General features: G+C 49.0%; 2 protein-coding genes across 2 annotated transcripts in view; both read left to right on the top strand.

Annotated features, from left to right (window-relative positions):
- The first annotated feature begins 3,328 nt into the window (after positions 1-3,328).
- fkbp8 (FKBP prolyl isomerase 8) lies at positions 3,329-12,884 on the top strand. Its single transcript, XM_084459229.1, has 9 exons — positions 3,329-3,379; positions 4,074-4,539; positions 5,306-5,475; positions 5,642-5,730; positions 6,026-6,246; positions 6,383-6,555; positions 7,027-7,104; positions 10,875-11,024; positions 11,477-12,884. Exons 2-9 carry the CDS (start codon positions 4,074-4,076, stop codon positions 11,561-11,563), a joined length of 1,434 nt encoding a protein of 477 aa, XP_084315355.1. The 5' UTR covers positions 3,329-3,379; the 3' UTR covers positions 11,564-12,884.
- A 1,109-nt stretch (positions 12,885-13,993) lies between these two features.
- The window catches only part of ell (elongation factor RNA polymerase II), a gene marked incomplete at its 5' end in the record, with an annotated part of 31,935 nt that continues 19,457 nt past the window's right edge, over positions 13,994-26,471 (top strand). The window contains 2 exons of the mRNA XM_084459224.1: positions 13,994-14,128; positions 26,371-26,415. Coding sequence (XP_084315350.1) covers positions 13,994-14,128; positions 26,371-26,415 — 180 coding nt within the window. The remainder of the gene's footprint in view (positions 14,129-26,370; positions 26,416-26,471) is intronic.

Genomic DNA, 26,471 nt, shown 5'->3' with positions numbered 1-26,471 from the left:
CGTCTTGGTGAAACAAAGCGATGCCCCCCCCCCCCCCCCCCGTAGACCCTGATCAGGTCCCCTCTCCCCCCGATCAGATCCCCTCTCCCCCTGATCAGATCCCCTCTCCCCCTGATCACATCCCCTCTCCCCCCTGATCAGATCCCCTCTCCCCCTGATCACATCCCCTCTCCCCCTGATCAGATCCCCTCTCCCCCTGATCAGATCCCCTCTCCCCCCTGATCAGATCCCCTCTCCCCCTGATCACATCCCCTCTCCCCCCTGATCACATCCCCTCTCCCCCTGATCACATCCCCTCTCCCCCCTGATCACATCCCCCCTCCCCCTGATCACATCCCCTCTCCCCCCTGATCACATCCCCTCTCCCCCTGATCACATCCCCTCTCCCCCCTGATCACATCCCCTCTCCCCCTGATCACATCCCCTCTCCCCCTGATCACATCCCCTCTCCCCCTGATCAGATCCCCTCTCCCCCCTGATCACATCCCCTCTCCCCCTGATCACATCCCCTCTCCCCCCTGATCACATCCCCTCTCCCCCTGATCAGATCCCCTCTCCCCCCTGATCACATCCCCTCTCCCCCTGATCACATCCCCTCTCCCCCTGATCACATCCCCTCTCCCCCCTAGACCCTGATCACATCCCCTCTCCCCCCTGATCAGATCCCCTCTCCCCTCCTCACACTCCTGACCCAACCACTCGTTCTTTTTCATTTCCTTACTTGTAAATACTGTATAATGCATTTTGATATCATTAACATGTTTTTATATATGTCAGTCACTACCAATGAATACAGCTTAAAGTAAATTATAAATGAACTGTCCATGGTTTTTTCACAGTGCAAGAGACGGTGCGCTTTATATTTTGGGTTTTCATGTTGACAAAAAAATGTTGCGAAAGTGACGACATGTAAAAATGACTTGAACATGAAAACAAACGGCTCAGCAACCACACACTGTTCTGGTGATTATTAGGAATGCTTTTATGAAATGTGAAAATACAACGGCCCCTAATGTTCTTGGGGGGTTTTGTGAGGCCTAGGAGATCTGGATGGAGAGGTTGAATCTTTAATGTGAAAAGATGATCATTGTATCGGCAGCGTCCTTGTCCAAACCTGGCATCCCCCGTCATCGACGACGATCACTCGATCGGTTGTCCTGTAATCGTCATCGATGCTGATTATGCGACCGGTTGTCCTGTAATCGTCACGGATGGCTCCCAAGCCATCGTCTCCAAGGAAACCCGCAACCGCATACAGTAACACCGTTTTTAATATGAAGGAATTTTTATCGATTTAAGAAAAACTTTTAAAAAGGAAAAAATACTTAGAGAACCTCATTTTAAATTAAGAATAGATCAAAAGTAATACTTATGGGGAAAAACTGTGTCCTTGGCTATGTTCTCCTAAAATAGCGTTGTATAGACTGATGCTCACTGATCCTCTCCCCCTCTCCTCAATGTATATCATGTTGGCCATCTCTGTACTGCTATTGTGATGTATAATACTGTAACATTAGGAAGATGTGGGGGTGGGTGGGGGGTTGTGTGGGCTGGGGGGGGGGGGGGTCTAGGGGGGGGACATCATGATTCTCCTGTACTGTTTATTGTCCTTTCTGACGACACGGCAGTATTTAATATGAAGCAGTCTGTCTTTTGGGTTTGCTTTGTATTTGATGGTAGGATAGTTGAGAATCTTGTCTTAGGGACGTAGGTGTCTTGTGTAGGTGATAAAGATGTCCTTTATATGTTTCTTTATATTGTAAAGTTTCTTTAGACTGAAAGAAAAACCGATAATTTGCTTATCAAAAAAGAAACAACTGCATCAATAATAAATGTAATTTGATTTTTTCCACGTTGTTCGAGTCTTTTCTCTGTGCTCTTTGATCTGCTTCAGTCTGGGACGTGTTGCACTTATTGAGTCACTCGTCACACAGGATCATGAGTTTGATACTGAAACGTAGGAAGCTCAATGGATAACACTGAATACATTAGCCTAGTGTACATCATGACATCCAGATTATACATACTGTATTATACTCCATGAGTAATTTCCAATGGAAACATTGTTCTATTGGAAAGTAGCCTAATCATGCAGCATAATATAATTTACAAAATAAATAAAAGGTTCCTTCGCCTAAATCCTTGAATGCCTATATTTCTTCTTTTTTGGGGGAGGGGGGTTATAGTACAGTAGTCTAGGTCACATGTGAGGTGAGTAGATGGTAGATTGGGATAGACGTGTTTATTTCTTATCTAGTTTCTCACTAGACTCAAATATTAGGCTACGTTGAATCGCCGCGCTCTGCATACTACATGTAGCATAATAGAGATCTGCAGCATGCCTAGTTAGCTTAACTCTCATGGGTCTGGCGTTGGGACTATTTCTTATACAACTTATAAACAGGGTTGGATGGGGAAACGTGGATGGTCTGTGTACAGTAGCTGTGGGGGGAGGGAGACGGTGAGGCATGTCGTGTTGGAGTGCGGGAGGTACAGGAGGGAGAGGGCAGATATGTATGCTCAGGTAGTGAGGGTGGGGGGGCCAGTTGTGTCTCTGAGGGCCCTTTTGGGCCATGGGGGTCACCAGTGTGAGGTGGGGAGGGCGGTGGCAAGCTTTATGTTTGCTACTGGCCTACATCTGAGGGTGGGAGGGTCTGAGAGGGGTGTAGTACCGTGTCTGGCCAGGGAAAGGCAGCAATACGCCACGTCGACGTCTAGCCTGCCAGAAACCAAATGAAGAAGAAGAAGAAGGTTCAATAGGGCTTCATTTGTCAGTGAATGGAGCGGCTGCATCCAGTTCTATTAATACATCCATGCTTCCTGGCCCCTTGGTTCATACGGATCGATTCCTTTATTTCCACGAAGTAGCCACAACTTTATTTGCTTGTTCTGACTCTCTGTCTTTGCCAGGTCCATTTATGTTTTGTTTTCTGTTGATTTTTGTTTGTCGCTGTCTGAAAACAAAACCCACGTGAACAAAGAACTACAAATATGGCGTCAACGAACCACAATGCAACGCATTGGTTTCCGTCATCAGGATCTATGGGATCTACCAATAGGGTGATTGTTGACGGAGGATGGGCCAATAGGAACACACAACGCCTGGAGGATGGGCCAATAGGAACACACCTCGCTGGACACACTGAGGATGGGCCAATAGGAACACACCTCGCCTGGACGATGGGCCAATAGGAACACACCTCGCCTGGACGATGGGCCAATAGGAACACACCTCGCCTGGAGGATGGGCCAATAGGAACACACCTCGCCTGGAGGATGGGCCAATAGGAACACACCTCGCTGGACTCACCGCTAGCTGTCATGATCCCGAAGACCAAAGCAGAGATAGCAGAGACGAACATCCTGAAACCCTTTCAAGGTAAAGGTTCCTACAATCACATCAATTATTTACTTTGTTAGATCTTAGTTTGAAACTATATATGGAGCTACATCAGATAACGTTAACTGTAGTTAACTAGCTGTATCGTGCGCCTTTGCAACAACAACAACAACAACAGCCGTTATCTAGCTCGTGCTAGCATGCTAGCTAACATACACGACAAACTTGATAGAAAGTTCTCGAAACGTCAGTTACTTTTGTCCAAAACGACCCAAATCCATCGAACATTGTGCTTATTTCTTCCTATGGTGAGGTTTGTGTATCTTTAGTGTTGATAATTCAGTCCAAGGCTCAGCTTAGTTCACTATAGAGACAAGCTAGCTACCCACTGAGCAAAGACACGTCTAAAAGACGTCTTTTATACGTCTTTATTGTCTTTGTCGGACGTCCAAAGACATCCAATTAGGAGCCAGAATGAATGTTTATTTTAGACGTTCAGATATTGAACCCGTTCTGCACGTCCACAGACGTCTTAGAGGGGTCCAGGCCAGACGTGTGAATATTGAGGGGTCCAGCAGACGAACACACGGGGTTCAGGACCAGGACGTTATTAAGACATGATCTGAACGTCTCCCTGACGTTGTGTGTTTGCTGGGTTAGCTGAGTAATCTCTTCTAGCTGAGTGATCATCGTATTTCTTACTCATGTAGCTAACGTTAGTGTGATCCTACAGATGACCGATAAGGAGGAGGTGAATGTGGCCGGTGATAACCAGGAGGAGGTGAATGTGGCCGGTGATAACCAGGAGGAGGTGAATGTGGCCGGTGATAACCAGGAGGAGGTGAATGGGGTCGGTGATAACCAGGAGGAGGTGAATGTGGCCGGTGATAACCAGGAGGAGGTGAATGTTGCTGGTGATAACCAGGAGGAGGTGAATGTTGATGGTGATAACCAGGAGGAGGTGAATGTGGCCGGTGATGACCAGGAGACGGCTCCATCATCATCCACGCGAACATCGCTGCTGGACAGCGGGGAAGACTTTGAGATCCTGGACGAGGAAGATGTAGACGATGACCCTCCTCCTCTGGAGGATGCTGGAGGCGGTAGGGAGACCGACCCGGAGGAGGGCGAAGAAACCGGGGAAGAGACAGAAGATCCCCCCGCAGGGCTATCAGACGACGAGTGGATGGATGTTTTGGGTGAGAAGATGAACCATCCGTTTGGTTGACGTGTGGTCCAGAGGCGTGACTATAGTGATTCAGCATTCAGACTTGGATATTGGACATCGATCTTTGGTTAAACTGAGGAACTGAGTTGAATGTCTTTCATAGCAGAAGCAACATGAGAAAGTCACATAGATATGTAGACAATGAAAAGCACAGCCACCTCAGAGCGGTATGTGAAATGCGCTATACAAATAAAGCTTTGATTGATTGATTGACGTGGGATCGGATCTGTAGGCAAAGTCAAAGACTAGAGGCCAAATCCACAAAGGATTGCATGGCTTTTGCAGCGGCAAAACCCATCAATCAATCAATCACAGCTTTGTTTGTATAGCGCATTTAATACCCAGAGGCAACACAATGCGCTTTACAGAGAACAAGGGAGGTGGGCATACGACCCACCCCTACATATTCCAGAGGGAAGCAAAAAAACAGTATCACCCAGGGGCCAGATAAGTGAGCTGTAACAACAAGGCCTCTCAACAAGGCGATCGAGCAAGCTCCTGGAGTATGTTTGTCTACCGGCTAAGAACATTTATGCAAATGAGACAATAAAATAGCATCCAATCCTCAAAGCACACGCCAAGGGTGAAAAGTATTGCAAATAGCTCCAGGGCTGCGCCAGGCTCATTTGAATGTATGTAAATTAGGTACTTCCATGCAGAATTGCCGTTCGCGATAGCAGGGATTCATGTGTTCACAGCCACTTGTTTGACTGTGATGTTATGTGACCTATGTCCAGGTAACGGGCAGTTACAGAAGAATGTTCTGGAGGCGGGGAATGGCCCAGACAGCAGGCCGATCAAAGGCCAGAACGTGAAGATCCAACTGAAGATGAAGCTGCAGGATGGGACGCTGCTGGACGATCAGCCGGAGCTCTGCTTTACCCTGGGGGACGGAGATGTCATCCAGGTACATACAGCAAACTCTGTGTCTTCTTGGCTACTACAACACTGTGAAAACAGCCAACTGTGGTGGCGTGTATGTGTTCTCTCACAGGGGCCAGTCAGTGTGTAACCGTGACGTTTGTGTGTGTGTGTGTGTGTGTGTGTGTGTGTGTGTGTGTGTTCTCCCCCAGGCGTTGGACCTGACCGTACAGCTGATGGAGCTGGGAGAGAAGGCCCTGGTGTTGGCTAACTCCAAATATGCATATGGCTCCGTGGGAAGGTACCCGTCTCAGGACCTTGTTACAGAACAACTACAGGCCGTGGTCACGCGCTAGCGCTTTTTATGTGTGTAGAAAAGGCGGAGACAGACACATTGTAACAGTTCTGGGTCTGGTATTCCCGTGATGGCGGAGCTCAAGCAAGAGTGGGAGAGACAATACTGGGTTTTCACACAAAAATACACATTTATTAAAGTAACTCCCCATATGGAGCATATGAGCCTGGTCTCATACATGTAGGAATGCTGTGTTCTAGTCACTGAGCTGACCGCTGTCCGCCCCTCTCTCCCTGGCCAGCGTTGCCCCCCTGGTGCCCCCGGACACGTCGGTGGGCCTGGAGGTGGAGCTGCTGGAGGTGTCCGACGCCCCGGACCTGGAGCTGCTGCCCCCGTCCCAGAGGATCGCCCTGGCGGGGCAGAAGAGGGAGAGGGGCAACTTCTACTACCAGAGGGCGGAGTACGCCTTCGCCGTCACCTCCTACGGCATCGCCCTGCAGATCACCGAGTCCAGCTCCAAAGGTCAGAGCCACACACAAGCAACACTGTCCAGCACGTTAATAGGCGGACCGCGGTCCGGACCCAGACACTGTTACTGACATTGTTGTGTTGGCATTCTTTCATGTTGTTGTTGTTTACATTGTTGTTGTTATTCCAGTGGCCATCAGCCCTGAAGAGGAGGAGGAGCTGCTGGAGGTGAAGGTGAAGTGTCTGAACAACATGGCCGCCACCCAGCTGAAGCTGGACCACTACGAGGCTGCGCTGCGCTCCTGCGTCTCCGTGCTGGCTCACCAGCCCGACAACATCAAAGCTCTGTTCCGCAAGGGCAAGGTAGGCCGCGCCCTGGAGGGAGGGGGGGTAGGCCGCGCCCTGGAGAGAGGGGGGGTAGGCCTCGCCCTGGAGGGAGGGGGGGTAGGCCTCGCCCTGGAGGGAGGGGGGGGGGTAGGCCGCGCCCTGGAGGGAGGGAGGGTAGGCCTCGCCCTGGAGGGAGGGGGGGTAGGCCTCGCCCTGGAGGGAGGGGGGGTAGGCCGCGCCCTGGAGGGAGGGGGGGTAGGCCTCGCCCTGGAGGGAGGGGGGGTAGGCCTTGCCCTGGAGGGAGGGGGGGTAGGCCTTGCCCTGGAGGGAGGGGGGGTAGGCCTCGCCCTGGAGGGAGGGGGGGTAGGCCTCGCCCTGGAGGGAGGGAGGGGGGGTAGGCCGCGCCCTGGTTGGAGGGAGGGGGGGGTTTCAATTCATGGAGTAAGTTCAAATTAAAAATCTAAAATGGAAGAACTGTTGATCCACATATGTTCTTGTGATCTCTAGGTTCTGGCCTTGCAAGGAGAATATGCTGAAGCCATCGCCATCCTGAGGAGAGCCCTGAAGCTGGAGCCCAGTAACAAGGTACTACTACCACTACTAATACTACCAATACTAGTACTACTAACTAATAACTACTACTACTACTACTACTACTACTACTACTACTACCACCACTAATACTACTACTACTACTACTAACTACTACTAATACTACTAACTACTACTATTACTACTACCACCACCACTAATACTACTACTAACTACTACTACTACTAACTACTACTACTAATACTACTAATACTAATACTACAACTACTATTATTACTACTACTACTACTACTACTACTACTACTACTACTACTACTACTACTACTACCACCACCACTGATTGGACTCCAGTGAGGCGTAGTTACCACTTGCATCCAGTAGATGGAGCTCCAGTCTCCCATGTGCATGTGGAGGGAGGCCAGGAGAACTGCCCACTCATCACTTTGTCAGATCAGGTTTCTTGTGACCTGCTGCTGTAGATGGACTTGGGCGTGGAGGTGGGCGGGGACGTGGGCGTGGAGGTGGGCGGGGAGGTGGGCGTGTGGAGCACAGCCCGTATCTGAGGCCTGGCAGGAGCTCTGCTCACGGAGGGGACCCGAGCTTCCTGATATGAGAGAGGGAGGGAAAGAGGAGGGAGGGGGGGAGGAAGAGAGAGAGAGAGAGGCAGGGAGAGAGAGGGGGAAGGCGAGAGAGAGGAGGGGGGGGGGGATTCCCAGGTTCAACGTCAAATACGTCACCTGAAGTCAGGTTTTCCGCCATTTTACTTTATAAATCTATCCCGACTTCATCAACGTCAGCTGCTGACGTCAATCAAGATGGCTACTCCTCACATCAACAATAAGGGAAAGCTGTAATAAGACTGTTTATTAGCACTTCTGTATTATTTGTGTCTCGTCAAATCAGTCGTACACACAATACTGTCCAATGTCTATCAATGAACAATGTTGCTACAAAGTTCGTATGCGTAAAATAGCATAGTTCGCGTTATCAACTGGTATTGCTAACAATGGCTAATTTGCCTTGAACTACAAAGATGGGGGCGAAAGTGGGGTTTTCGCGTTTTGTTTCTTGAACGCATTCAGCTGGGATGTGACGTCGTCCCGGGGCGGGAATCCCGACGTTTTCCGACACCAAACGGAACGCCGCATCGGCACGGCGACGACGGCAGAGCAGAACGGCAGAGCCCGCTGGAGTTTGTAGCGTGGGTTCCTTGCTTCAGCTTTACAGTCACGCTCAAACCTCCCCACCCCTCGCTCCTGCTGTCTCTCTCTCTCTCTCTTTCACGCGCCCCCCCTCTCCCCAGTCCCACACCGATCTGTGACATGTTGATTTGTCCAGTCTGCTCGTACTCCTCGTCTCCCACGGTTCCACGGTTCCACAGTTCCGTCACGCGACTGTTCCTCCAGCTCAGTCCACCGCCGCACGCGCACGCTACTCTTCTCAAGTTTGGACGTTTTCCGTTTCTGTAGCTTGTCACCTTAGTTAACCCAAGTTTTGTGTCTTTTTTTTAGCGTTGAGGTGAAGCCCTGTCCTGTTCATATCTCTATTATCTGGTGTTCTAGCCTCCTCTCTCCCGGTGACATGAGAGCTGCCCAGAGAACCTTTTACACAACAGCTGGTTACATAACCAGGGTTCTCTGTCCACCCTGAAGAGCGGCACACCTGAGCTGGAGACACCGTGTTATTATTCACATGACAAAATGGCGGCCGGTGCCTCCTCAGTTTCTATAGAGGTGAAGAAGAAGAAGAAGGTTCTTGACCAACTCATTGTTTTCATTCGGTTTTTCTGTTTCATTTTTACTTTCAGCATAAAATGGTTGGCAGGGTTTTATGATTGTGTGTGTGTGTGTGTGTGTGTGTGTGTGTGTGTGTGTGTGTGTGTGTGTGTGTGTGTGTGTGTGTGTGTGTGTGTGTGTGTGTGTGTGTGTGTGTGTGACGAGGGCTCAGCGGACGGCTCCGTGGGCATGGCGAGGATGTCCTGCAGAAACCCTATACTGTAGCTTCTGTAGCAGAGGTCTAATTTTAGAAACCCATGGTGGGGAGCAGACTCTGGGACCAACACTAGAGGGGACCCCCCCCTTCAACAGACTACAGCTTTACCCCCTCACCTGACACGCTAGATCGTTTGCTTCGCATAACCCTGTGGGAACTCTCCGTTGGAAACTGTTTGGAAAAGAGCAGCCACTTTCAAAACTACTTGGCAGGTGATTGGATGAACCATCTGTCTGTCAACCGCTCCTCGCTGTCGTCGCACCTAAACCCGCCCAGCGTAGCCGTTTGTTTTTCCCAATTCCTCACAACCAAAGCTGATTGGCCAGATCGTTTTCTGATCTGGCGCAAACTGATCTCGACGGAGAGTATTCAGACTGATTCGCGATGGGAACGGAATGTGAGCTCGCAAAATCAGGATGGGTCTCACGAGGAGAAGAACCTCCATATTATACACCCTCCACTTCAACAGACGAGGACCTCACCTGGAGCCACTCAGGACTGTCCCCAATCACCTGGAGCCACTCAGGACTGTCCCCAATCACCTGGAGACACTCAGGACTGTCCCCAATCACCTGCAGCCACTCAGGACTGTCCCCAATCACCTGGAGCCACTCAGGACTGTCCCCAATCACCTGGAGCCACTCAGGACTGTCCCCAATCACCTGGAGCCACTCAGGACTGTCCCCAATCACCTGCAGCCACTCAGGACTGTCCCCAATCACCTGGAGCCACTCAGGACTGTCCCCAATCACCTGGAGCCACTCAGGACTGTCCCCAATCACCTGGAGCCACTCAAGACTGTCCCCAATCACCTGGAGCCACTCAGGACTGCCCCCCCAATCAGCGCCTCCCTCTCACAAGTCTCCTCTGCATGCCCTGACAGATCCAGTACACACATCGACCTAGTTGTTGTTATTTAGTATGTAGGTTGGTCTCACTCTACCCCCCCCCAGCCAGCTAGCACACAGAGCTGTGGACACGTCTCCCAGGGGGACTGTGGAGGTGGCTGGCATTGAGACCCGGCTCGGATGAGCTCATGGCCATGTGCCGTCACCCTCCTCCTCCAGACCGCTGAGTCAGACACACACACACACGCACAGCCTGCTGGGGAGGACGCTGAACAGCTGCCTGCTTCATTTTGAAATACAGGCTACTGCTCTGTTAACATGAACAGGCTGGGAGACACTGAAATCAAGTGAATCAAATCAAACTTTATTTATATGGCGCATTATATACACAGAGGCAACACAGTGCGCTTTACGGAGAGAAATGTGGGTGTGTCCAGAGATCCTGCCCCTACGTTTCCCAGAGGAAAGCAAAAAAAACAGTTCACCCATTAGAGACAAATACGTGAACTGAAAAATAGGTCGAACGGTAAAAATTCTTCCCTGACTTCTCAACGAGATGATCAAGCAAACTCCTGGAAAATATTTAATTATATTTGCTAGGAACATTTACAGAGCCCTAAGCATGGAATAAATAATTCACTTTAAGAAACATGACTCAGTAGAGTAGATAAATAGTTACAGAGATGTGACTTACGTAAGTGAATGTATATTATGATGATGATGATGCTTCTGAGTGTGTAGTGTCTGTTTGAGTGTGGGCACCAGGATGTAACAGTTGGGATATTCTGTGTACACTGATGATAATGCGTCTGAGTGGGTACGTTGCCCCTGCGTTGCGTGCTGGTGGACATTAGTGGGCTGTGTGTATATGACGCAGCTTGTGTGTGTGTGTGGGGGGGATGTGTGACCGTGTGAGTGTTGGATAGCTAGCTAACCCTCCCTCCTCTGCGTCCCCCGGGGCAGACCATCCACGCCGAGCTCTCCAAGCTGGTGAAGAAGCACTCGGAGCAGAAGGGGGCGGAGCAGGCCATGTACAAGAAGATGCTGGGGAACCCGTCGGCCGGGGCCAGCGGCGGTGGCGCCCTCAAGCTCCAGGGCAGGTCCTCGTCATGGGTGAGACCTCCCCTTCACCAGGCTCAGTGGGCAAACGTCCCACCCACGTTAAGAACTCTGATTGGGGGTGTGGAGACAAAGTTGCGGGTCCAATGCTGAGACGGTTACAGACTATTTTATCTTATCTAAATTTGACACATTTGGTTGGATTTGATTATTCACAAACAAGAAATTGTACATGGAAATTAAAATTAATTAATAAATGAATTAATGAATTAAAAAATAATAAGAAAATAAAAAATGGTCACAGACCACATGCAATGCCCTCGCGGACCACCAGGGGGCCGAGGACCACAGGTTGAAAACCCCAGAACAGTGAAGCTGATGGTGTGATCATTCTACCCTGACTACATGCACAAGTGACAAACGTACTCCTCCCTCCTCTCCTCTCCACCCCTCTCTTGTCCTGTGCACACCTCTCCCCTCCCCACCTCTCCTCTCTCCTCGTCCAGGGTGTCAGCTGGAAGTGGCTGTTCGGAGCCACAGCGGTCGCCATCGGAGGTGTGGCCTTGTCAGTGGTCATCGCTGCTAGGAACTAGGCCACACCCCCTCTTGTAGCAGCGTTTGCCTGAGTCCTCCAGGGCAAGAGAGAGCGAGAGAGAGCGAGTGAGCGAGTGAGTGAGCGAGTGAGTGAGCGAGTGAGTGAGTGAGTGAGTGAGTGAGTGAGTGACTGAGTGAGTGACTGAGTGAGTGAGCGGGTGAGTGTGTGAGTGAGCGGGTGAGTGTGTGTGTGTGTGTGTGTGAGAGAGAGAGAAGCACCTGGACTTGTGGCAGTGCCATCGGGGCCCGGTCAGCAGAGGCCAGGGTTCAGAGGTCAGGGTTCAGCCCGCGGCTCCACGGGTCTCTACCTCTGCTCTGCCCACACGGACAGGACCGCTGGGTCACAGATACTATCCAACAAGTATTTGCGTCTGAGAAGTTCCTACCACTTTATAAATGTATGTCCAGCTAAATATCACCATACAAAATAGTTGTTGGTTTGCTGCCAATGTCTTGAGCTCCTCTTTGGTAGGATTTGATTATATTACTAACTGATTGATCGATCAAAATGTTATTCCAAAACGGCTACTGTGATATTGTCCTATATTTTTAAAGCCTAATATTGTACAGTTCTGTGATTTGCTGACTCATTTTTCTTTATTCCAGACGGTGAGTAAGGTTATTGTTTTATCCAGAGTTTATATTGACCAGGGCACTAGAGAAATCAAAGATGCTGTACCATCTCGTCCTCCACCGTCTCCAGAGTCCCCCCTTCCCGGGCAGGTCCCTCTCTCTCCCGTGTGGGGGTACTCACACACCCCTCCCTCCCCCTGCCTGGTCAAACCTGGGCTCGCTACTACCACCATATTATATCTGTGTTTAGTGCTTTCTGCTCAAACCCATGAGAGAGGAAGACGAGTGCACCCTTCAGGATGGAGGGTAGGAAGGCTGGAGGGATTATGGGATAGGAGGTGGAGGATCAGGGGGTATGGTATATATCAGTCTCTCCAATGCTGTGCTTTAAGATGGTGGAACAAGGAAATCCAAGCTGTAACAAATTGTTTTATTATTTGAATTTAGTAGAGAATACCTCACTTTTGATGATTGAGACCAAACGTTGGATAGTGACCTTCAAATACCAAATGTTTGGTCATTTTATGATAATTTTCTGTTGATTATCTGAAGATAGATTGTTTTTTTGTTGTTTTTTTTATTTAAATTTTTACTGTTGATGTGATTGTTGTTTATTTATTAGATTTGTATATCAGTTTATATAGTTTGTTGATGCAAACAACTGCATTCAGGATCCCTTTACAGGTCTCTGACAGCACGTGTCTGACGTCACACTAGGTTGATTCTATTGACATTCCCCCATGTTCATTGTTCATTCATTTTGTATTTATCTCAATAAAAAAAGATCTTTTCTGTTAATTGTCAGCCAATTGACTATTTGTCCAAGCTTCTCTTTTCAATGCAGAGTGATTTACAGTAAATGATACTACTTGGAAAGTGACTCAGGGTTCATAGTCCTCTGAAATGAGAAGGGGAAATCCTGTAATATGCTGCTGCTATCTCCAGTGAATCTATCTGTTTCTCTTTAATGACCCAACCCTTTCTCCAGTGCGCTTGGCTCTTCTCTTTAACCGTGTTGTTGGTCTGTGCCTGCAGTAACTGCACATTTAAGTATTTCCCTGTATTTTGCTTATTTTATATGAGTGAGACAATCCCTTGCTGGTGTTTATTTGTCTCCGTTTGTGTGGAAAGACTGGTAGCTGCATAGTTATTGTGTTGTGTTATACACTGGGCATTTCCAATTAGTCCAGCCAGACATTGACGTGTGTTGACGTAGTTGGATGACATATTTCCTTGATCCTACGCACATCTCCTCTCTGCCCCTCACTCCCTCTCCCTCTCCAACCCCGGGAGGAAAACCTCCCCTATCTCCCCCTGACTTGGATACTATCCTCCAAACCCTTATTGAACTATAAAAACACACTTTACTTCTCACATTTAATTGTAACGCTGTTGTGTTCATGTTTCTAGTGAATATAAAATCGGTTCTCCATGACCTCATCACGTACGCCGTTACGTCTCATGAATATTCATGGTAGGAGCTCGTGAGTTTTTAACGTTGACCACGTACGGCGGCACGTCTCATGAATATTCATGTCGGAGCTCGTGAGTTTTTAACGTTGACCACGTACGGCGGCACGTCTCATGAATATTCATGGTCGTGAGCTCTTAACGTCAGAGTGCGCGAGCGTGGTGGGGGCACGTCTCATGAATATTCATGATCGGGAGCTCGTGAGTTTTTAACGTTGACCACGTACGACGGCACGTCTCATGAATATTCATAGTCGTGAGCTCGTGAGTTCTTAACGTCAGAGTGCGCGAGCGTGGTGGGGGCACGTCTCATGAATATTCATGATCGGGAGCTCGTGAGTTCTTAACGTCAGAGTGCGGGAGCGTGCTGGGCTGCGAGGAGGAAGATGGCGGCTCTGAAGGAGGAGCAGAGCTACGGGCTGTCCTGCGGACGAGGCAGCAACGGCAGCAACGTCTCGGTGTTTCACGTCAAACTCACTGACAGCGCCCTGAAAGCCTTCGAGGGGTTTCAGAGCAACAAGGTGAGGACGGGATCCCGGGGAAATTACATTTAAACGGTTTTAAATCGTACCGTTGGGAGCTGACAGTTTGTGCTAGCGAGGCTAAGCTAGCCCTGAAGCTAAGCTAAGCTGTGCTGTCAACCATTAGCTCATTCATCTAACGTTATATTGGTGGCAAACAGTTGTGTTTAATTAATATACATATATATATATTACAAACTAACGTTTTTTTTGCCTTTAATTATCTTCTTCCACCGCCACGTGTTTATGGATGATGAGCATTTGTCAAAAATGTACATTACAGTGAAACAGCTCACACGACGTTCACTTGTAAACACTGAATGCTTCATGAAAGGTTTCCATGTCCGATGAGAGTCATGCCAACTGGGGTCGGCTGGTTAGTTGGCTGGTTATTTGCTCACATTCAGACCCAATTTCAGACATGTTTGTCTCGTTTTGTGGTTTTGAGAGGTAACTACTACCAGCCATCAGAGGGGGGGGGGTAGTTGGGCAGTTGATTGTACTTTTATCCCCAGTTTACAATTATATGTGCGAGGAAAAAGCTGAATTAATTGAAAGGGAGAAGTAGCTCATATTGCTAGCTAGCCAGAGTCAGTCCTAAGAGAATTAGCCAGATTCAGTCCTGAGCAAATTAACCAGATTCAGTCCTGAGCAAACTAACCAGATTCAGTCCTGAGCAAATTAACCAGATTCAGTCCTGAGCAAGTCAGCCATCACCCTCTCAAACGTTTAGCTGGGATTACTAGATACTAGAGTACTAGATACTAGAGTACTAGATACTAGAGTACTAGATACTAGAGTACTAGTACTAGATACTAGAGTACTAGATACTAGAGTACTAGTACTAGATACTAGAGTATCTAGGAATCCCAACCCTGTGAACGCAGTTATAGTACTGCCAAGATGAGTGGACTAACACATTTCTCTCTCTCATGACATCTTGGTCAGTCATTCTGTGGGGAAGTTGGGTTTTTTCTCCCAGAAAAGTCGACGTTGTGAGCTAGCTCTAACCCAGCTACCTAATCTTGGTGCTAACTTGGCTACTTCGCATCTGGTCTAGTCCCAGTGTCTCGTGTTTCAGCTTCTATAAATATTTGACAGGGAGATGCCTTGTCGGGCTAGGCTGAAGGCTACCAGATCTGAGCATGCACAAGCTAGGTGTTCAGTTCACAAGCTAAAACAAACTTGTAGCCTATATTTGGTAGCTAAAACGTTATGTGGTTCCGGCTACTCGACTCGGAATAGATTGATCCAGGACAGAGGAAGTGTCAAACAAACATAGGTTGTCAGTATTTAGCATTGAAACTAGCCTCAGCTAGAATTAGAAGTGTTTAACAACACTTTGGTTAGGCTGTGTACTAGCCACATATGGGATTTGATATTGACACACACACGACTACAGTTGGCCAAGGGAAACCCTAAACAGGTCTTATTGGAGTCAAGGTCCAGTTGAACACTTGTGGAGAGAAAACAATCTAATTTTTGATCAGTTGGGACTCTCACATTTCTGGTCACATGTAGGTAGATTGCAAAGTGTCACCTCTCAGTTGTTGACTTGCTGTCATCTGATATGCGGCGTTTGACGTTCTCATATGTCTCAGATAGTGCAATGGAAGAATGCAGGCCCGGTGATTGGAATCACATGGATCTGTGTATGGAACAAATGGTTTTGTGCTGCTCAATCCTCAGCTGGAAACCGGCCAATCATGTTGACTGATGCATGAAATGCCCTACGCTGGTACGGCTACGGTGATTGGACAGACAGCGGACTGTGGTGATCCACAACAGGCCAGGCTGTAAGGCTCTCTCTCATTGGCTCGTCCAGAGCTTGCCACTGGTCTCGGAGAGGATGCCGACATCACCAGCTTGCGGGCCGGCTGTCCGCAGCCTGGCCGTCCGCGAACTCTGACACCTCATTCCCATCCATCCTCCAGAGCTCCTGGTGCCGCTAACGGTTGATCAATGTGCATCACTCCCTCTCCCAATCCAGCTGCTCTCGTTTCAGGCCAAGCACACGCGACGTCGGAGAGAGATTTGTCACGCTGTGGTTTGTGTTAAGTGTAGACCTAAACGGGGTATTTTTAGTCGCACCGCGACTGAGATGCACCTCTGCACGTAGCCTCCCTCCCCGGCGTCCTTCTGCCCTGCACAGGCCTGCCTTTGTCAGCGCTGGTGCCGTGTGCTTGTGGTCACTCGTTTTGCTCGCTAGCTACCGCACCCAATCCTTCAGGGTCTCGGGGAACAAGCCTTTAGTCACCGTTTAGCCTAGCAGACCTCCTGCCAGCCAGCCAGGGAGCGGGAGGAGGAGTGAGGGTGCTGTTTTCGTGGTGGAGGGAGCGAGACAGCCGGCAGGCGTCGTCCCACGTTGACCTTTGTCAGTGTAAAGCACTGTGGGATGGTAGTTGAAGCTAATGGGGGTCGAGGGTCAAGCTGTAGGGATGGTTAAGGGGTTGTGGTCGTGGTGTTGTCCCTGCGTCACGAAAAATGACTAGCTATTTTTTTTTAAAATATCGCAGACGGCTGGAGGAAGAAAGGGAGGTGACGCGTCACAATCAGTGCTTTGTGCTCTAGTTTTGATATCTGGACCTCTGGGGAAGACAAACAATCGAGCAAGGACGGTCTCCCAAGGTCTGGCTGACTTCTCCTGACTGGCTGCCTGCTGTGGGCTGACTGGCTGCTCCTGGTCGGCTGGCTGGCTGTGACCGGCAGGCTGGTGTGTAGTGACTGGCTGGTTGTTTGCTGGCTTAAGTGGCTGCCTGATCCTGGCTTGCTAACTGGCTGGCTCCCCTGAGTCACTGCCCACTTTTTCGGCTAGCTGACTGCTTCTGACCGGCTGACTACCCACCCTCACTCACTGTGTGGACAGGATTTCTGCGCTGCTCTACTCACACAGTAGAAAGAACCCTTTAGATTTTGTGTGTGCTGCTATTCCACCAAACCCAGTTGAAAGTATAGAGAGATACTTGGCTGGTGTCATACGGAGCGGGGTACAGTCGATCTGAAGGGTGCTAATTGTTTTACCCAGGAGGAGACCGATAGGACGTGTGGTTTTGCAGGAGGAGCACTATTCACAACCTTCCTCCTGCTCACTCACTTCCTGTGTTTCTTCATACTCTAATCCCCATTCCAGGCAGTGTTATGCAACTGGCTCAGGCGCTAGGTAGGCAGGCAGACGGAGACAGGCAGACGGAGACAGGCAGACGGAGACAGGCAGACGGAGACAGGCAGACGGAGACAGGCGGACGGAGACAGGCAGACGGAGACAGGCAGGCAGGCAGACTGCTCTCTGTATCTGACGTGTGCAGCAGTGCCAACGTCAACCTGCCCAGTCAGTGTTTGCACATCCGAACGGAAGGACAGAGTGAACCAGAGCTGAGAGGCAGTCCTGGACAGGAGAGGAGATGGGGGGGGGGGGGGGGTAGGAGGGAGGAGGAGGGGGGAGGAGGGGCAGGAGACGGACAGCGAGGCAGTCCTGGGCTTGAGAGGGGTAGGTGGATAGTGAGGGTGATAGAGGGAGGGAAGGAGGGCGGCAGAGCTTAGGGAAGAGAGAGAGAGAGAGAGTACCAACGGGCATGGAGGTGGATAGACCAGTGGGCCGACAGGCAGGAGAACAGAAACGCATAACCACCAATAAATTTAGGAGAACGCTGAAAAGCTAAAAAAGCTTTTTTGGATCTTGTTCCTGTTGTGTTGCTAGTTGTGTGGACAGATCAGTGTGTCTGTTCACCTTCAGCCAGCCAGTATTGCGGACTCCAGTCCTGTAGTGCGCTGGGCTGAGGTGAGGTCATGGCTGGGTTATTTTAGGATTGTGTGCAGGCAGTGTGATTTTAACATGGCATTCTTTATAGTGCATCAGCCTCTAAGCAATGTGTGTACCGCCTGTGCTAGCAGCAAGGAGCTCTGTGATACATGGGTGTTGACCAGTTATTTTGAATGTAAAAAAGGAAAAAAAAGGGGAAATTAGACTGTTTTCTGCCTATGAGGCCGCCCTGCCTGTGATGTGAACAACACAGATGGAGTCGCCAAGTCCAGATAAAAATTGATTTCCAAAGAAAAAGCACTGAACTGGGAGATGTTGGTGGAAGTGTTCAAAAATGTGTGAGAATCTTTGGGACGCTACGTTGCTCTTTTCTGTTGAAGCAGCTTTTAACCTCCTTGGCTAGTGCTTTTTAGGTGACTGTTGCTCAATTATTCCCTGTGGAAATGCTAAAGCAGTTTATTGTGATCACGCAGAGAGATTTTAAGTTTATCTCTTAACAGTGCGAGTGATCTGTGTTTGGCAGGTTATGCGGAGGTCTGAGAGACACACCCGTGTCAGTCACTTCCGCACCGTACTCATCCATCCACAGGCCTGCCTTTCTGGGCTGGCTGATCCCAGAGCAGTCTGTCTGCTGAACGCAATCCTTCAGTGCTCCTCCCGAGTGACTTGTTCTCCTTGACTCGATCGTTAAGACAGTCTGGGACTAACTGAGTTATAATGAAACCTGTCCTGAGTCGGCGCTCCTGGCACCTGGCTAGGTGAAGCTGAAGGCCTTTGACTGGATGTCACTGAGGTAACATCTCTTTAAAAGAAGGAAATAAAAATCAGTGAACAGTCACTTGTCACTGGCTTACTTTGGCTACTAGTCTAGCGCAGCACTGCACACTCGTTGATGTTATGCAGGCTTTCAATTACCACTCTTTGAACCCACAGGAACACCGTGGGAAGCATTAGAGACTGCTACTGGTTGAGTCAATCAGCCAACTGGTCGGTCAGTTAGTCAGCCTGCCAACCAGCCATCCAGTTAGCCAGCCAGCTAGTTAGCTAGCCATCCATTCAACCAGACGGCTAGTTAGCTAGCCATCCATCCATCCAGCTTGTTAGCTAGCCATTCAGCCAGCCAGCTAGTTAGCTAGCCATCCAGTCAGCCATCCAGCCAGAGAGCTAGCCACACAGTCAACCAGCCAGCTAGTTAGCTACCCATCCAGTCAGCTAGCTAGTTTGCTAGCCACACAGTCAGTCAGCCAGACAGCTAGCCATTCAGTCAGCCAGAAAGCTAGTTAGCAAGCCATCCAGTCGGCCAGCCAGCCAGTTAGCCCCCGGTGCGTGGTGTGGTTATTTGAGGAATGCTGACTCCGCAGTTTGAACGGGGCACTGTGAGAATCACGCCATAAACACAATGCAGGCCAATATGACTCCAAAATATCACCATGTTTCTCTCTCTGTCATGTGAGCCAGTTACTCTGACTCCACCTGGTTCCACTGGTTTCTGTCTGGAGGGACAGTCACTCTGACTAGAACTGGTTTCTTTGACTGGAGGGACAGTCACTCTGACTAGACCTGGTTTCTCTCTGGAGGGACAGTCACTCTGACTAGACCTGGTTTCTTTGACTGGAGGGACAGTCACTCTGACTCCACCTGGTTTCTCTGTCTGGAGGGACAGTCACTCTGACTAGACCTGGTTTCTCTGTCTGGAGGGACAGTCACTCTGATTGGACACCTGGTTTCTGTCTGGAGGGACAGTCACTCTGATTGGACACACCTGGTTTCTGTCTGGAGGGACAGTTACTCTGATTGGACACCTGGTTTCTGTCTGGAGGGACAGTTACTCTGATTGGACACACCTGGTTTCTCTGTCTGGAGGGACAGTCACTCTGATTGGACACCTGGTTTCTGTCTGGAGGGACAGTCACTCTGATTGGACACACCTGGTTTCTGTCTGGAGGGACAGTTACTCTGACTGGAGACATCTTGTATCTGTGGAGGGTCAGTTTCTGACTAGATTTTAGTTAATTTTAGTTATATAGCACATTTCACACGGGTCACAAAGTGCTTCACAAAACACCAAGAAATAAAAACGATGGCAAAAAGCATAAAAACACAAGGACAAAGAAACATAAACTCAGGAGGCTAGACAAATCCTGTGTATCACCTTTCAGTTGAGGAAATTGGGGCCTACGGGATAAAATTCTAAGACATGAGCGGGTTTTCTGGGGTCGCAGGGATCTTTTCATAGATGGTGACAAGTAGCGATACGACGAGTGGTCAGAGGAATTTCTCTTCTCGACCACATTGCGTATCTATGTGGTAAACAGCAGGGGCAAGGCCAGAATGGGGTGTGATATTTAAATGACTATTAAATTTCTAGGGAGGGAGACATGCAGGCAGGGAGGGAGGGAGAAGGACAGGTAGGCAGTTAGGGAGGGAGACATGCAGGCAGGGAGGGAGGGAGAAGGACAGGTAGGCAGTTAGGGAGGGAGACATGCAGGCAGGGAGGGAGGGAGAAGGACAGGTAGGCAGTTAGGGAGGGAGACATGCAGGCAGACAGGTAGGCAGTTGGGGAGGGAGACGGGAGACATGCAGGCAGACAGGTAGACAGTTAGGGAGGGAGACATGCAGGCAGACAGGTAGGCAGTTAGGGAGGGAGACATGCAGGCAGACAGGTAGGCAGTTGGGGAGGGAGACATGCAGGCAGACAGGTAGGCAGTTGGGGAGGGAGACATGCAGGCAGACAGGTAGGCAGTTAGGGAGGGAGACATGCAGGCAGACAGGTAGGCAGTTGGGGAGGGAGACAGGAGACATGCCGGCAGACAGGTAGAAAGGGAAGGAGGAAACGTGTCTTTAGTGAATTTCCATTTAGAGATAAATAAAGTTCATATCTATCTATCTAGAGGTCTGTCATGGGGAGAACACTTTTTGCTACTCCTGTGTCCATCCTGAAGCTTACTTGAGAAGTGCACGGACAATGGATCCCGAGGAATTTCCCAAAAGGCATTCCTTTGGAAGCAGTTGACGGAATTTCCGAACGCTATTGGGAATATCCCGAGATTCCATTCACTCTTAGTTTAGAATGTAGAATTCTGGTCAGTAAGTCAGACTCCAGACTTTCTTATGCGTTTGTGACTGCTCTATCTTACAGTGAGTGTGATGATCCTAGTGAAATCCCCTTCATATCACAGGTGCCTCTCGTCCAACGAGGTCAGGGCACTTCCCTGGAAATGTGCTTATCATCGCTACAGAGAACTGAACCTCTGCTCTTTGACGTGTGTGCAGTTAGGTTAGGCCCAAAGCCCTCCGTCAAATGACAGACTAGAGTAGCCCTACCCCGAACCCACAGCCCTACAGTGAGCAAGCCTGCTATCACTCCCAGCCCTGGCAGAGCGCCCATGGAGAGACCAGCTGGGCCCTCTGGGCAGACTGGAGTTGGTCTTCCCTCCCAGGAAGGGAAGCGCACTGTTTGTTTTTCCCATGGGATTCTTCATATTTGTTACATGTGAAACTAGAACGCCAACCTTCGCTTGTTTACCTCCTCAAATCTCGCCAAAGGGAACTTTAAGCCTACCCTCCCAGATCTCCCAGATCACATAGCCCTGTCTGGCTACAGTATGGCTGTAGGCCTACCCTCCTCAGTCAGCTGTAGGTCTATAGTATGGCTGTAGGCCTCCCCTCCTCACCCAGCTGTAGGTCTATAGTATGGCTGTAGGCCTACCCTCAGCCAGCTGTAGGTCTATAGTTAACACACTCTCTCTTTCTTTCTCCTGTTCCTTTTGTATTGGGAATGTGGGGATTCCTGAGGTCGATGTCAAAATCATCATCAAATACTTCACCTGAACTCGAAAATTTCCGTCATTTTTTGGGGGGGATAAAAAACCTATCCCGACTTCATCAACATCAGCTGCTGACGTCAATCAAGATGGCTATCAACAATAAGTGAAAGCTGTAATAAGACTATTTCCTAGCGCTTCTGTCTTATTTGTCTCATTAGTCGTACACACAGTACTGTCCAATGTCTCAGTGGACAATGTTGCTACGAAGTTTGTTTACGCAAAATAGCATGGTTTGTTGTCATCAACTGGTATTGCTAACAATACAATCATGGACGAAAGTATTGGCACCCCTGGAATATTTCCAGAAAATACATTTCTCCCAGAAATTGTTGCAATTACAAATGTTTTGGTATATGTTTATTTCCTTTATATGCATTGGAAAAACACAAAAAAGCAGAAGAAAAAAGCCAAAATTTACACAATTTACACAAAACTCAAAAAATGGGCCGGACAAAATTATTGGCACCCTTTTAAAACTGTGGGGAAATCATTTTATTTCAAGCATGTGATGCTCGTTTAAACTCACCTGTGGCAAGTCTCAAGGTTACCTGCCTTGTTTCAAGCCTTAAATGCCTTGTTTTGAAATGTCACCCCCAAAAATGTATCAAGCCGTTTTTATTTGAGGACTATAAGTACAATCAATCGTTATTTATGGTGGTTGTAATACAGGCCTAATGTCCGTCACTGAACAGAGAGCTAAAGAGCATTGGAAAGGCGAGTGTGGGTGCATGCGTGCGCGAACACGCTCAACCTGAGACGGGGAACAGCTGGTGGTTTCACGGCCGCGGTGCTCCTGACGTGGAGAGGAAAGAACACGGCTCGTAAAAGTGCCAGCGACACATGCGTGTTAAAGGTGGGCTTGCCCCGCCCACATGCCATTAGCTAGCCTAGGCTGCCCCGCCCCGCCCCATCGCTGAAATCTTACACCTGTATCAGATTGACCTCTGCTTTGTGTTGTGGTCAGCTGGTGCGGTGGGTGATGGTGGTACTGTGACACGGCCTTGATCTGGACAGGATGAGTCTCTCTCTCTCTGTCTCTCTCCTCTCTCTCTCTGTCTTCTCTCTCCCTCTCTCTCCTCTCTCTCTCTGTCTCCTCTCTCTCTCTGTCCCTCTCCCCCTAAGGTTAGCGCTCTCTCTCTCCCTCTCTCTCTCTCTCTCTCTCTCCTCTCTCTCTCTGTCTCCTCTCTCTCTCCTCTCTCTCTCCTCTCTCTCTCTCTCTCTCTCTCCCTCTTCTCTCTCTCTGTCCCTCTCCCCCTAAGGTTAGCGCTCTCTCCCTCTCTGTCTCTCTCTCCCTCTCTGTCTCTCTCTCCTCTCTGTCCCTCTCCCCCTAAGGTTAGCGCTCTCTCTCTCTAGAGCGTTCTGGGCTCCTGTGCCAGGGAATAGTGACATGTCAGCAGCAGCCCATTCAAATGAACAGGCTGAGTGTTGCACTATGGCAGCAGGGGGGGGGGGGGATGGGGGGGGGGGTAGGCTAGTCTATAATTGTCCCACACTCTCTTTTTCAACTTTCTCTCTCACACTCTCAAACTTTCTCTCTCTCCCTTCCTTAACCCCCTCTTATCTCCAATCGTGGTGTAGAGATGTAGATTTATGATGACAGGGCAGGTATCTGACTAGGGCTGGTCTCCCCCTCTAAGCATCTTAGTCTGATCTCATCATAGATATCATTTATATAGTTTATATAATCTGATCGTAGATATCATTTATGTAGTATATAGCTTGCTCCCCTCATGGCCACGAGAGGAATGTGATGTCACCCCTGCCTATTGACTCAACCACACATCTGCCCTCTGAGGCATGGGGAGAGAGCTGTGTGTGTGAGAGGGAGAGAGAGACGTGTGTGTGAGGGAGAGAGAGAGGGAGGGAGGAGAGCCGTGTATAAGAGAGAGCCGTGTGTGTGAGAGAGGGAGAAAGAGAGCTGTGTGAGAGCGAGCGAGCGAGGCAGAGAAAGCTCCAGCCGTGTGTGTGAGAGAGAGAGACGTGTGTGAGAGAGAGAGAGAGCTCCGTAGAGCCGAGCTGTGTCCAGGCCGGTGCTGAGGCCACGCCTCCTGGGGTCACGGCGACCAGACGACCTTTCGCACTGCATCGGCAGACGAGGGGGGGCTGAAGGGGGGCGACCTGAGGCACCCTCTCACTTGTATGCTGATTTACCCATTGTCTCTCTCTCCCTCTCTCTCTGTCTCCCCCCGCCTCGACCCCCCCCCTCTCTTTCCCAGCCCTCCTTTGCCCCCGTCTTTCCCACTTCCTGGTTTCTGTCCGTTCTCCAGGGGGGGTCAAACAGGAAGTAAGTCAGTTACTTCCTGTATTGTCCAGGCAGTGTTATGAAGCCTGTAAGCCCCCAGAGTGAAAGCTACATTGAGACATCCCATAATCAAAGAAAAAAATAATTTCATCCTCCGTTTACAGTCATGTATCGTTATTATCTATTTATTTTGTAGATAATGTTGTTTTACACGTAAACACCACACACACTCACGTGTTGTATGCAGTAACCCTGATGTAGCTGTGCAAAGCAGTGTAATAGTTTATTTTCCCCACACACGCCGATTTTACCGACATGAGACGACCAATGGGCATTTCCAACCTAAACACACAGGTTGCTAGTTTGATGCCGAACTGAATGGGAGTCAGAGGGGCAGTTGTTCTCTGCCTGTAACGAGACGAAATCAACTCGCCTTGTGTTTGGGACACTCTGGGGCCGAGACAAATCCTACCATGTCCCCCTCTTGACGTTTGCTCAATGTCCCTGACCGTTGGATGGCAGAATAGAGTGGGACACGCCCCCAACTGAATGGAAGTAGCCATGTTTCACAACAATACAGTACATCAGATGTCAACAGCTGTACAAGATGGCAACCTGACAGTGCAACTTTCTTTTCTTGGTATGCGTCGATGAGGAAATCTCTCTCTTTCTCTCCCTCTCTCTCTCGGTGTCTCTCTCCCTGCGAACAGTAGTGAAAACCCTTTTCTGATGGCAGCTGGTGGCCAAACCATTCCAATATCTATTTTTGTGCATTATGTCCATAAGAAGGCAAACTAATACCACATTAATACGTGTGTATATTTTCATATAGGTGTACATATTTATAGGTGTATTTATTTTCAACATAAACATGTATTTTAAATACTTATACAATGTATAGTATACATTACAGTAGAGGGATAAAAGCCAGGAGGCCTGTTTTGCGGTCGGCTATAGGCCTCGAGGCCTGGAGTAAACACCCAGCGCTCTGAACATGGAACAGGGCTGAGTTTCCCAGAGGCATCGTAGCGCTACGTTCATCGTAAGCTACGGCGTTCATCGTAGCGCTACGATACCTCTGGGAAACTCAGCCCAGTTCTCTTTTCCTTGGGATGTTACCGTATGTTTACACCTAAACAAAAAGAAGGAACGCAATTCTGAGAAATGTGCAAAGACGTTTCCCTGATGATGATTTAGAATTAAAGTGCTATTAAAAAGTGAAAAGTAGGCGACTTGCATGACGCTACATCTCAGAATGCTGACGTAAGAAAAAATAACAAAAAAGACTGAATTTGGTGGCTCAGCATTTTATTCCACTCTTATTATCAGGCCTACAGGTTATTTACCAAAAACACCAGATGGTTCACATTTGAAGAAGTCGGTTCCAATCTCTTTTTATTCACTTCATTCCCAGCGGAGGAAAAGATGCACTCAGACCGAAACCCAAAGCACTTCCAAACGGGGCTTTTAAGGTCGCTGGGAGGGCAAATCACTGTCTGGTTCTGAACTCTCACACTGTACTGCGGCTTGTTTCCTCACTATATTCATTTCCACAATCGAATAGTAGTCTTCTATTGTTCAATATTTATTGACGGCCCTAATGGGGATGCACCGATTGTGAATATTACAATTTGGCTGATAACCTTTTTTTGTTTATTTTGTTTGTTATTTATTCCCCCTTTTGTGCCAGCGAAATAAAAACATCATTATAAAAAATAACAGAACTGTTCGTCTTTCAGCCCTTCATCACGCCGTCTTTGAATGAGCACAAACTCAATCATACAAACTAGAAACAGCCTTTAATGCGACTCGACAGATAAACAGTGGCCACTGCCATCGGTGAATGTAGACTTATTTATCAATATCCTGACGGCAGCCAACAGGGCGAATATCGTCCCATACCGACGTATGTCCGATACACCTGCGCATCCCTAGAAACGACTGCATCAGTCCATAGAAACGTGTTGTGCTCATCCCAGGTATGCGTGTGAAAGCACTGAATAAGGCACATTCACGCACACACAGACATACACCAGTGTTTACCATGTCTCTCCTATGATGTTATTAGCCTCTCTTACTCTGAAAATGTAATTTAATGTTATTTATTGCTTTATAAATGTTCTTAGCCGGTAGACAAACATACTCCAGGAGCTTGCTCCATCGCCTTGTTGAGAGGGGTCAGGGAAGAATTTTTTTTACAGCTCACTTATCTGGCCCCCGGGTGATACTGTTTTTTTGCTTCCCTCTGGAATATGTAGGGGTGGGTCGTATGCCCACCTCCCTTGTTCTCTGTAAAGCGCATTGTGTTGCCTCTGGGTATGAAATGCACTATACAAATAAAGCATTGATTGATTGATTGAATAACCGGACTGACTGACCACTGACCGCTCATGTTCTCTCTCGTCTGTCACAGGGCCCGCCTACACAGCCACTCATCCGCTTCACTGGAAACCAAGGGGTAAGAAGCCTCCACTTCTCTCTGTCTTGTCTGTCTGTGTCCGTCTGTCATACATC

The sequence above is a fragment of the Borostomias antarcticus genome (assembly GCF_949987555.1).
Source record: "Borostomias antarcticus genome assembly, chromosome: 26".
NCBI lineage: Eukaryota > Metazoa > Chordata > Actinopteri > Stomiiformes > Stomiidae > Borostomias > Borostomias antarcticus.
The sequence above is the reverse complement of the archived record's forward strand: the minus strand, read 5'-3'. Positions and strand labels throughout refer to the sequence as shown.

Excerpts from the sequence above, each read along its gene's own strand:
- fkbp8 (XM_084459229.1), top strand. The coding sequence starts at position 4,074 with ATGACCGATAAGGAGGAGGTGAATGTGGCCGGTGATAACCAGGAGGAG. Across the intron at positions 4,540-5,305 it reads CGAGTGGATGGATGTTTTGG|GTAACGGGCAGTTACAGAAG; the intron begins GTGAGAAGATGA and ends ACCTATGTCCAG. Across the intron at positions 5,476-5,641 it reads GGGACGGAGATGTCATCCAG|GCGTTGGACCTGACCGTACA; the intron begins GTACATACAGCA and ends GTTCTCCCCCAG.